Raw genomic sequence first — 12,847 nt, 5'->3', positions numbered from 1 at the left:
CAATGACAGGAAAGGGTCCTCATTATCCCACCACTTCTGTTAACCACCCAAATCAAAGGAGTTCTGAACTTTGCAGGTTTGAGAAAATTCTCCAAAGGAAAGGAGAACTAAACTTGCTGAGTGTCTCTGCCTGTGAATTTCAGATGTGTTGATAATCTCCTTTCTATCCTATCAGGGAAGATGAAACTGATCTCACTATATATAATTTAACTGTATTAGGAATAATTTCAAACCTAATCCAGGAAAAGATTGGTTTGTCAGATATAATCTAAATTAAGAAGGGAGACTTATTAAATTCCAATTGAAACCATCCATTCAACTAATACTTATTACAGACGAGGGTAGAACCCATTACAGAAGAGCAGCATGGCCTTCAGTTACTTAATTTTCTCCAGACAATTCTTTCCGAATCTACAGCTCAGATGAAGATGAAAAAAGCTAAGAGAACAGAAAGGAGAATGTAATAATTTCTGCCTTTAGCTAATGGGTCTTAGTTTCCTCATCTGTAAAGAGAGGGGTTAATGCAAATGTCCTCTTTCCAGCTCTATCAGTTTACAGCTTTATGAACATTATCTCTTCGGTAACGATTAGGTTTCTTTTTCTAGCATTCAGATATTTTTCTTATCTCTGGAACTTTTTCCTTTCAAAGCATTCAGGTATAAATAATATCCTGGGAGTTCACATGGAAAAAATATCTTCCTTCAGATATAAGAACATTGATTAGAATTAGTTCAAATAAGTATATTTTTATTCCAATAGCATTTACCATTCCTTTCTTTGAGCCCCTGTGTTATGTGTGCCCTTCTTAAGGCAGTGGGCAGATTATTCCTTGTGTTATGATTATTTGTATACTTGTCTTCTCCTTCCCAGAATTATAAGTTATTTTACTCACTCTTACATTCTACAGAAAACCATTCTAACGTGCCATTTTACACATGGAAGCAACAATACATTTTGTCGAGTTGAATTCAGAACATGAAAGTATAATGCCAGAAAGACTTCAACAATAAGGAATAGAAAATACCTTAAAATATACTTGAAATTAGTCCTGTATTCTTTAAAATAGCATAAACGTTGCAAGATCAGATTTTGATGTCAGACAGCCTTGGGATCTGGTTTTTACTAGTTGTGTGAGTTGGGGCAAATTATTTATCTGTCCAAACTCAATTAACTCACATTAAAAATGAGGAAGTAGTATTATCTACTCATAAAGTTGTTTGAGGGTAAAATGATATAATCCATGTAAAATGCTTAGCGTGGAATTTGTCAAATCAAAACTACTCATCAAGTTAAGTATTTTCATTGTTATTATGGAAAATGCCTATGCTACGTAAATTCTAAAGAGCTTTGACTCTGTGGTATTGCCTCATCCATGATGGTCTGTCAGCTTGTCACTAGCATCTAAGATCAGAAGAGCAGATTTGAGAGTCACCACCTGCATTTGAATCCACTCATGCATGGCATTATTTTCAATGGCAGAGACTCACCTGGAAAGGGACATATATTTCTGCATGGCCTACGACATGGCACGTGGCAGTGAATAAACATCTCATCAACAAGGCCTTTGGGGGAAAGTGGGCTTGAGGGCAGAGTGGAGTGGATGGAGGTGATGACAGCAACCCAACTCTTGTCCATGCCTATCGGTGGCACTAATGCCAGCAGAGCAAAGGGTTTTAGAGGAATGTCAGCGGCCTCAGCCTAACCTCACATTATTCTTACATGAAGGGGATAATTGGCCTATTCCCTTGACAAGTGGTTCCGTCCCTTCTGCCTGATCTCTGAGAAAAAAGCACACGGCCCTTCACTTTATAAAGCTTTGAGTTCTATTTCTATTTCCTCTTTCGTTTTGAAAAGAGCAAGTTCTCAATGACTTCTAGATTCAGAATACTTTTTCTGTTTATTCAAATTTCAAAGCTAGTATTCTGCCCGCCAGTTCTCACTTATAATATTCCACCAAGAAGCAGTGACCTTGAAACATCTTTGATTCTTTGATTTCTTCATTTCTCTACAGAAAACCAGAATCTGTTTCTTTCCTGTGTGTTAACATCACTGGACCACAAAGCCAGGTTTTTCAGATGCTAGATACAAGGTGGGGAAAAAGACACCTTTTCTTATAAAGCAAAATGAAGGTTTGAAAAAGAATGCTTATGATGCATGTATAGGAAGTGCATCCAAAGTGAGATAGTTTTAAATTTCCTTCCACGTAAAGGGTTTTTTTTTAAATAAAATGTTTTTTCTCCTTTTGATTATAAAGGGAAACTCCTGATTATCTCTAACCTTTGGAAATTTATCTTAAGATTTTTTTTCACTTTAACTTCAGGGCAAAAATGAGAAGATTACATTTAATGAAGTCTAGTCAAGAATAGATGATGGAAACTCACTTCACTTTTTAACACTCAGTGTGTTCTTAGAAACAGAGCAAGATACCCTCTTGCTTTCCTGAAAGAAAGTCTTCTTCCAACCTCCTCCTGCCTTGACAGAGGAGAAACTGCTTCCCTAGAGCCATGCTTCCCATGGGCAGCAGACTACTGCATTAGAGGAACTTCAGTGGCCTCTGACCAGTTTCACAAATACACAGTTATCCCCGACTCTTAGCACTTTCCTTCTACTCGGGACTATGCGGTATGGTTTGATCCTGATGGAGTCATTACCCCAGCCAGCCTGTAGTTAAACGTGTGAAGGAGTTACCTCTGTGAGTTTATAGCAACTCGTTCTGCCAGAAAATTTGGAATTACATATGGCTTTCTGTGGGTCTTTCTCTTTTATTTTGCTTCCTTATTGTCCCAGAATATATCTTAAACATCCGCCAAATAGCTGAGATGCCCTTTGAAAATCAGTCATTTCTTTATTAATACATGTAATCTGTTAACTAAACAGAATGTTTTTAAAACACGGGGTTCATGGGGATAGGTCACAAAAAGAGTTCTTGTGTAGAAAATTTGAAACATCTCAGACACAATTTTCTGGGTTGGCTACAGCAAAGGTAGGAGTTTTCATCCCAAATCTCTCTCCAGCCCAGATTACTCTCCTGATTACACCTGTTTATCCAACTGCGTGCTACACACGGGCACCCGCCACCTCAGACACACCTGTCCAAAACCAAGCTCACTGTCCTCCCATTAACCCTTCCTTCCCCAGGTTTCTCCATCCCAGAGAACGTCCCCCCCCCCCTCCAGCTCTTGTGTCCTAGCTAGACACCCAGCTGACCCCTCAACTCCCCCCATCCCCTTGGCCCTCACAGTCAATCCATAATGAAACCCATTAAGCGGTCATCCTAAATTTCTTTTGAATCCATCCACAGTGGCTCCCCTAATTTTATCATCTCAGCACATGGATTATAGCCTCCTAATTAATTCCCTGCCTCTGGCTTTCCCCTACTCCAATCCACTCCCCACGCTGTAGCCAGAGGGATTACTGAAAATGCAAATATGTTCACATTACTCCCCTGCTTAATATCTTTCCATGGTTCGCCGTTACCATTTGAATAAAACCCAGACAAGTTCCTGCACGACGAAGTCCTCGGCCTGCCCCTCTGGATCCACCACTCACCACTCTCCCCACCTTAAATTATTCAGGTAACTGTTGAGCACTGATTGTCTGCCGAGCCCAGTGCTAGACGCTGTGGACATGGTGGTGAATAAAACCAATAACAGAGCATGAGTCCTAGTAAAAGTTTTAGTCTAGGAGGTGAGAGAACCTCTGTGTGCACCAGACGTACAAATGGCCTGGGCTCTGTTGCTTGGAAGAAGCATCCTTTCTCATCTCTAAGTTTTTGCATGTGCTGTTGCTCCCCATCCTGAAACATTCTTTCTATCCTCCCCATTCCCCCACCCCAAATACACAGCATTCACCAGGCATAATCTAACTATTTCTTCACTTTCCTGGCAAGATTCAGTGTTATACTGGGAAGTGTTTGTACAACCAGCTCTCTGTGCAAAAAACATGCTAGTTTATAGTGTTTGCCAATTTCTGGGGTGTAAGTTTCAAGCTACCAACATGATGTCAACTGAACATAGCAGACCACAATGTAACATTTTCCCCCTTACGGGTACACTTGGCATACTTGGCATACATAACCACAGGGGCATAAATAATGGTAAAATAATTAGGAAGTAATGAATTTTCAGTATATATTACCTTTGATTTTAGTATAATTTATATGACTTTAAGTGTATACAATCTAACTTTTAATAATCACTCTGTTTAATGACTGGCTTGCAAAATTCCTGAAAATTTAACACGTGGTCTTGTGAGCCGGTTTCAGCACATCGCTGCTCTCCTGAGATGCTTTCTCTGACTGTCCAGTCTGGGTTAGCTGCCTCTTGTGGGTGCTCCCATAGCATTTACTACATTCTACTCTAATTGCCTGAACCCTCATGAGATCAGGGACATGTCCAGCTGACACATCCCCAGCACCTAAGTCTGGCCTTAGTGACACTCTACAAAGATTCGTTGAATAGTAGTTTGAATGAATGATACAGAGCCAGGCTGTTGAAATTTACACATGTATGTAAATTCTGCAAAGTGATCTTAAAGAATTGCTTTCAACCTTGTAAACAAAGAGCATATGAAATAACAATTTAGTGAGGCCAACAGAGTTAGGGTTCTTTTCTCCCCACACTCAAAATATGTTTTGTTCAGCTCCTTGTCACTCCTCCCTGCTCACCATTTCAGAGGCAATAGCAAGGTGTTCTGCTGTTGAAGGAATGCAGAACCTTCCGGGAAAAAAAATCACCTTCTCCAGCAAATGGAAGGAATTTGCTTTTATTGAAGAAATGATTTTAGGAAGTATGCAACCCATCTGACAGATTTTTCTGAAAGCAAGCTGCATAGGCATCAGGAGTAGATGTTTAAATCCTTGAAACCGACACAATCACTGGCTTTTGAAAACTGAAGCCAATGAATGCAAAGTAGCCAAAACCGAAAGTGCTAACTTGACTTGATTCAGTCCAACCCAGAATTCTCTACACAGAATCCTGGACCCATCCAGGGACTTTGAGTTTGCTAGAGAGCTTGGCCAAAGGACCACTGTAATCAGTCTTTAAGGAAACAAAAGCATGAATCAGAGAGCAAAGAAAAAGAGAGGAAGAGATGGAGAGAGGAAGTAGGGGGAGAGGGAAGGGAAGAGGAAAGAAGAGAGAGAAGAAGAGAGATTATTCGGAGTCAGAGGATGAAAGCCTGTTTTCTTGAAAGGCAATCCATCAGGAAAATTGGCACACTAATAAAAGTAAAAAAATAAAATAAAAAATGCTGATTTTTAAAATGTATGAGGAGTATAATGATTTTATATCTAAAGAAAGAAGTCATTATTAAAATGTTTTAAGTTTGTATTCAGGAAAACACTTCTTAGGATATTAGCAGATTGTTGTTAGGAACCAGAAAAAAATGTGCAAAAATGAGGCCCTGGGGTGTCTAGTTTAATCTTGTGTGATGGTGATGATGGAGCTCTCCTTACTGCTGCTTCTAATGAAATGGGTTTTTTGATATTTTAACTTACTTGCATCTGTTGAATGAGGATATGTGGACGCACCCTTGACACCCATTTCAGTCTTCACGTTTCACTTCCGCTTTGAGAACAGGCCCCCAGCTCTGAGCTGAACCTAGATGATGAGTAACTGGGCTGTGATACAGCTGTGTGCAGGCTCTGCTGCTTTTTACAGGATGGGGAGATCAGGAAGCAGCCGCCTCTCTCCAGAAGACTTGCTCTCAGCTCACCTACCAACAGTTAGAGCCAAGCCTATTTTATACACGAAGTCTTCTGCTCTCTAATTGTCCCATCAAGCACAGCAAGTAGCTATTATCAGATGAGCAAGAAACCAGCTTTTTTAAACAACAAGGTCCTGCTGTGTAACACAGGGAACTATATCTCCTGGGATAAGCCATTATGGAAAAGAATATTTTGAAAAAGAATGTATATATGTGTAAAACTGAGTCACTTTGCTGTGCAGCAGAGATCGGCACATAATAAAGCAACTATATTTCAATTAAAAAAAAAAAAAAGAAAGAAACCGGGGGCTTCCCTGGTGGCGCAGTGGTTGTGAGTCCGCCTGCCGATGCAGGGGACACGGGTTCGTGTCCCGGTCCGGGAAGCTCCACAACGGGAGAGGCCACAGAAGTGAGAGGCCTGCGTACAGCAAAAAAAGAAAGAAACCGGATTTTTTGGTTCTAGTTATCAGTTAAACCAAGTTGGTGATTTGGTTTTGCCTTAAGTTGGCACAGTAAGTGGAGTATAGGAGATATCTTTTTTTTTTTTTTAATATGGATGGATAATTCATTGTATTTTCTGAAGCCTAAGGAAGAAGTGTTCAACTTTGATTTTGAGATAACTGACTGCTGAGATACGCACACGTAGCCCTGAGTCTGGTCCATCATAGACACTCAATAAGTATTATTTCTCTTTCCTTTCCTGTCTTTTCTTTCTCATTACAGAAATCTACCTCCTAATTGACTTCAGTAAATGTTTGCAAAAGGCAGAAATTATAACTAACAATTTTACTTATAATCTTTCATTTCTGATTTTTTAAACACATACTGTGTGCTAGGAACTCTTACAGATTCTGGGATACAATGGTGAACAAAATGTATAAGGTCTTATTCTTCATAGATCTTAAATTATTCACGCATCACTCTGCATAGTCCCTAGATTTGATTTGCTACCTGTTATTGTCCTATTTGATTATAGATTACGTCAGTAAAGTAATAGTACATCTTTTTACCTCATTGCTTCAGTGTCTTTTCTACGTATCATATTATTTTATCTTCACAACAGCCTTGAGATTTGGGGACAACATAGTACCCCTGCGCCACACGGGTGTAAGGAGAAGGACGGAAAGCAGGACTCCAAGCTTTTAGACCCTTATTGGTCACCCTCCTATTATACTTGGCTCTCGTGAAAGAAGTGGCCACACTTGGACAACATATATGTAGAGCCCATCAGATGTGATAGCTTCTGTTTCCTTGGGAACAAATGGGATAGATTTGAATTCCCCAAGTGGTCATCTAACAAACAGTTCACTCATTAACACTCTAATGTAAATTAGAATCTAATAAGTAAATAAAACATCACTCTCAAAACATCAAGTCCAATTAAATCTAGGTAGCATAAACTGTCACCCCTACTACTATACAAGATTAGAGTTTTGTTTGCAAATTTCAAAATGATGTATAGGAATAGCAACATCTTTCGCACCAGAATAAAAACCCACTGAGTAGAAACTGAGATAAATTTTTAAAAAAACACACACACAGGCTGAGACAGGACCGCTGTGCAGCCGTTGCTTCTCAGATTGCCAGTAATGACTTCGGTGAATGTATAATCAACCCGCAGAACGTAAAGGGAACAGGGAGGTAAAAGCTTGGATGCCTCTGAAAAAGTGAAAAAGTGCACACTGTGTTATTTATTTTAAGGAAATCTGTTAAGATGCTGCGATGTTCTTAAAGGAATAATGCTTGTACTTGGAAACCTGAGACAGCACTCCAACCTGTTCTCACCACACCCCCTCTCTTTCTTGTTTCTCCAAACAATAAAATGTCTCTTCTGTCAGCACTTTCTATCTTTAAGGTCAGCTTCTTTCATCTCAGAATGCCAACATACTTCAGAGACGTTATCTTAGTAATCCTCTTAAGAGAGAGGATTCCCAAGCTATATATTCCCGAAATCTACAGGTTTTGCGAGTCTGCTAGGTGGGAAGGATAATTTCTTTGTACCTCTGTAGCATCTTTCTACACTGGGACTTCCAAATACTTTTCCAAATTACCTAATTATCCTTTTCAATGTTCCTTGGAGGGAGCCAGGCAGGAGGTAGTACTGATTCTATTTTTTCAAGGAGCAGAGCTAATGATTTGTTCCACGACAAGGTGACTTAGCCTGAAGCCATATCCTCCGGAAAGTTCTGTTGTAAAGAGAAGACCTGTATAATATTTCTGCTCTTGAGTTAAAGGTAGTGGAGTGGGGAGTGGCTTCACAAATACCTCTAGGTAAGTGCAGTTACATCTGAATCACTTCTCCTCTTAGCTAATTAGAGCAGACTTCCCAGTGTGTCCTGCTATGTTCCCTGGAACACCTTGTAAGAATTCCTGGAGAACCCTTGGCCATATAGTTTTTGGAAAACACTACAAATGAGCTTCTTCCTTTTGACGAGTCAAAACACATGTTACCCTGATGAAGCCCTGCTAAGGTACCTCATTTAACTTGGACACGTGGAATCCATTGCTTATGTAACAGCTGTTAACAGCCTGGGAAATAATATTTTGTGGAAGACATTTAAGAAACATCAGCCCAGACATTTTTCCCCCTCAAGTCTCCTTACTCAGAAAACAGAACTAGAAAGAACCGATCGCAGAATGATAGAATTATTATAATAATTATAATTATTATCAAGCACTTACTTTTCCAAACACTGACTTCTATTTTCCTGCCTTAGGTATTATTGCATTTTATCATCACAGCCTATCTGTGTGGTAAACAATATTATTATTCCCATTTGACAGAGGAGGAAACTAAGGTTCAGGGAGGTCCTCTGAATGCTGACGTGGCACTGGGCTGTTCTCAGCTCCTCCTGTCACCTGTCTGCATACCTGCCCTTGGTGAGTGCAGCCAGTTTCAGGGTTTTAAATACCATCTTTAGGCTAATGATCTAAATCTGTATCTGCAGTCCTGACCACTCCCTGGGAGAGAACCTTGATCTACAGACTCATTGAAACTAAGAACTTTCCCCCTCACATTATTCCTCATCTGTTTCTACCCTTATTCAAAATACAGAATATTGGGGCACCCAGACCACCAGGAAGAAGGCTAACTGGTCCTTTATAGGAATAGAGCCCTGGACCTCAGGAGGCCCAGAACTTTGCCTAACTGTACTGCTGCTATAGCAGGCTCAAAAACATTGTGTGAGACAGTCCAAATGTTCTGCATGGGAATTCCTTCTGTCAACGACCCCATGAAACCCATGTTTGAAAAATATTTTGTCTAGCTAACAGATTGCATGTATTGAAAATGAAATTATTAATTTTCACTTTGCATGTCATCTAAGTTATTTGACGGATATGTGCTGTTTAAGATACATTCTCTACATGAGAATCATACGGGTGTTTTAAATCATTCCCGAACAAAGACAGGGTACGCTGATGTTCTGGTATCTTTGTGTTGTGTTTTTTTTTTAGGTTTTGTAAGTTTCTGAAAAACAGCTCTTGATCCCTAAGCTTTGCATTTCCACACTAAAGGTTATCTCTTAAGACAATTCCCTTTCTCTAAGGGTATACTACAGTCTGTGCTGAAGGCCCTTCATGATTCATATCTTCACATATTGTGACAGATTTCTATGAAGGTTTCCTTCTGATTATGGGGTTAGGTGTTGTTTCCATAGTAATTAGAAGGCTCTGTCTTCAATTTGGATCATAGATCATAGACCCAGCAATTTCTGCACTGAAATCATCTTCAAAATCCAAGCCTGATATAGATAACAGAAAGCTACGAGCAGAAAGCTATATTGACTTACCTATGTTCTATCGTTATAATTAACACTCTCCCCAAAGAACAAAAAAAAATCATACAACTGGTAAGGTTTTTTGTTACAATGAAATATCTCCCCTGGGGCACTAATATTCTTTCAGGGAATTTCTTGTTCCTTTGATTTAACTTAAGCCAGTGAGCCAGGTTCTTCCCAAAAGGCAAATTAAGAAGGCCTGTTAACTCTTTCCATGTGCCCAGCTTCAAGAAATCTCAGCAAAGCCATTAATATTGTTTTGCCCTAGGCTTTATACTTTTTAAAAGTCAGCTGTCATTTTCGAAGCAATCCAGAATAGCACACTCAACCGAACCCTGGAGCTTTGGAAATGCTAATGCCCTCCATCAGCAATGACCTTGCCACTGGGAGGTGATTTAGGCGGTGGGCAGAAAGGGGCGCACTAGCTTTATCACACTGGTTTACACCATCGGCTTCAGAAATTGTGTGAGAGAAGAATAATCAATAGTGTGTTAAGGCCAACCTCGAGGAATGCCAAGACAAAGTGCTCCCGCTTTGCAAAGTGCTGAGTGGAAGGAGAACTTTTGAATACAGCAAAGGAGAAATCAGCTGTAGTGGTAAAACTAAATGAATTGTGTCTCAGGGTGGAATTCGTCATTGGGAATGGCACTCAGGAGCCCTTGCGTACTTCAGTGGAATCCCATAATGTGCCTGATGAAAAACGCTTGTTTTGGAGTTAAACAACACAGAGTCAAATAACAAAACCAGAAGGAATGCATTCCAAACACACACGTGTACTTTAAGAACTGGATGACAGAGTCCCGAAAAGTTTACTGAAAGAAGTATCCAGGGTAGAATCATCTCCTGTGTAGAAACGGAAGAAACGCAAAGTTGAACTTCATCAAAACTTCCGGAGAAATGGGGCTTCCCTGGTGGCGCAGTGGTTGAGCGTCCGCCTGCCGATGCAGGGCACATGGGTTCGTGCCCCGGCCCGGGAAGATCCCACATGCCACGGAGCGGCTGGGCCCGTGAGCCATGGCCGCTGAGCCTGCGTGTCCGGAGCCTGTGCTCCGCAATGGGAGAGGCCACAGCAGTGAGAGGCCCGCGTACCGCAAAAAAAAAAAAAAAGCTTCCTGAAAATATTACTGGATTTCCTGTAATTCTGTCAAAGGGATTATCTCTTGATAACCAGCAGAGAGTGCGAAGCTTCTAAAATTGGCAAAGGAGGTATCCCCACACCACCCTGAGTAAAACCACTGTGGAAAAGAACTAGCAGCTTGGTCCCTGAGATCATTACAATGGAATGTTTGATTTCCCCTGGCAACCCTAATTGTGTCATGAACAGCTGTCAACAACAAAATTAGAGGAAACTGTCATTATAGAGAAATTATCCACATTTGCTTGTCCTATTTCCACATCATTGCTCAAGAGAGTGTTTTCAAAGAATTCTTCTATTAGAGGTTTTCATTACTCAAAGAGGAGACACTCAAGTTATTGGCCTTATATGCTATACATGAAATACATTTGTCACAGTAACAAGAATCCCAAACGAATGTTTCTTGAATGCCAAATTCAAGTACATGAAAATGTCTGGGACATAATTTCTTTAATCCTGAAATCATCCTATGAGGTAACTATTACAATTCCTACTTTTAATACAGTCCATTCTCATTATTTGCATAGTTGTGTTCTGCGAGTTGCCACAAACCCTGAATTAGCAAATACTGAACCGTTGCTCCTACTAGAAATACAGGGTTAGGTTCCTGCAAGCTTTTAGTCACATTTTCATCAACCAGTCAATCCATAACCTTGTTTTAGGCGTGTCTCTCCTGAAAGACACCTTACTTGATACATATTGTCGATACGTTAACATTGAACTCACAGCCAAGTGCACTGTAACTCATGCCTGAATTAAGTTTATCTAACACACAGTTTTCTCCGAAAGGCACATCACAGCCTTAGGAACACTAGACAGCACTTTAGCCCTACGGCCGCGGGCTGTTTTATACTGGGAAATCACCAAGTAAAACACAAAAGTATGGAAAAAATGTGGCACTAAATAGACCGCCAAAGAGACGTGCCTTTACAGCTTGAGAGCCGAAGCAGGAAGGCGCAGCTTCTCCTTGTTGCAGCTGTGAACATGCACTTTGCCGCTCTCCCCATGTCTGCAGAAGTGTTTTGAGTATTGATCTGGGGATTACGAATTAATTTTAGTGAATACAGTCTTCCCTCGGTATCTGCAGGTGATTAGTTCCAGGAGCCCCCGCAGATCTCAAAATCACATTTGGTCCGAGTTTGTTTAAATTTGCAGATGCGAAACCCATGGATACGGAGAGGGTCCACTGTAGGCAAATTCACAAAAACGGAATCTGTAAATAATGAGGATTGACTGTATACGTAGAAAATAAGAGTCAGGCCATAAGTCAGTCACTCTGTACCTGACGGAGTAATTCTGTTTCATTGGTGCTTGTATTTGTTTAAGTTTCAAGATCAGAGTTTTTTTGGAGGTAAGAGTTCCATGAAAAATGTGGAAGCCAGTGCACTCAATGCTTTGGCGTCATAATCTTAGGAAGAAACTCACTGTATAACTTTCGTAACCTTTCAATGCTTCTTCCAGGTCTTTCAGGGATGTGGCCAACCCAAACCTGCTCCAGCCCTCAGATCTGCTCGCTCAGCTCCCGAAAATTTTAATACACGGTTCAGGCCTTACAATCCTGAGGAAAGACCAACCACTGCTGCAGGCACAAGCTTGGACCGGCTGGTGAGTCCTCCCGTTGCGGTTACTTTCTGTTACCAGGGTTATTCTTTAGAAGATGTGATGGGATTCTGAAAAAGCTGGTGGTAAAAGTCATCTCGTTCTTACGTCTGCTCCTGGTCTTAATTAGAATATTGAAAAGTAATGAGATCTTCCTTTTAGGTCAAGAATTAGATTATTTAAGAAGTCTTATCACTATTAATCCACTCATACAATGGCCAAATTTCCAACTCCATATTTCTTCTGAAATATTAATTTGGAGATTAAGTTCCTATATCTTGCAGAGATATAACTACAATAGCACATTTTTTATTCAACTGCTTCAGTTATTTATTCAATTATGATACAATGTAACTTTATCATGAATGTTCCTTATATGTAAAGTTTCTGTTTGAAAAATCTTGCCAAGAGACCCCAAATCAATACTACTACCATTTTTTTTCTTTTTTATGTGTCTTTTAAAAGTTGGAATGCTTAGAAATAGTCACTCTTTGATCCATTTAAACGTGTGTCAGGGGACCGAACATCTATCATTGAAGCAATTTACTTGGAGATTACAACCATAAATATAGTAAACGCAATTGTTAATGTGTTTCAAACATCAAATTTTGCTACAAAAAATGAAAAG

The 12,847-nt window shown here is 40.1% G+C and overlaps 1 protein-coding gene across 1 annotated transcript in view; it reads left to right on the top strand.

Annotated features, from left to right (window-relative positions):
- The window catches only part of GPC6 (glypican 6), a 1,084,450-nt gene that overhangs the window by 975,372 nt on the left and 96,231 nt on the right, over window positions 1–12,847 (top strand). The window contains exon 6 of the mRNA XM_027116003.1: window positions 12,082–12,225. Coding sequence (XP_026971804.1) covers window positions 12,082–12,225 — 144 coding nt within the window. The remainder of the gene's footprint in view (window positions 1–12,081; window positions 12,226–12,847) is intronic.

Source organism: Aethalodelphis obliquidens, unplaced genomic scaffold (genome assembly GCF_003676395.1).
Source record: "Aethalodelphis obliquidens isolate GAN/ISIS:26980383/991018 unplaced genomic scaffold, ASM367639v1 scaffold15, whole genome shotgun sequence".
NCBI classification, from domain to species: domain Eukaryota; kingdom Metazoa; phylum Chordata; class Mammalia; order Artiodactyla; family Delphinidae; genus Aethalodelphis; species Aethalodelphis obliquidens.
This window is presented reverse-complemented; position numbering and strand designations above follow the sequence as displayed.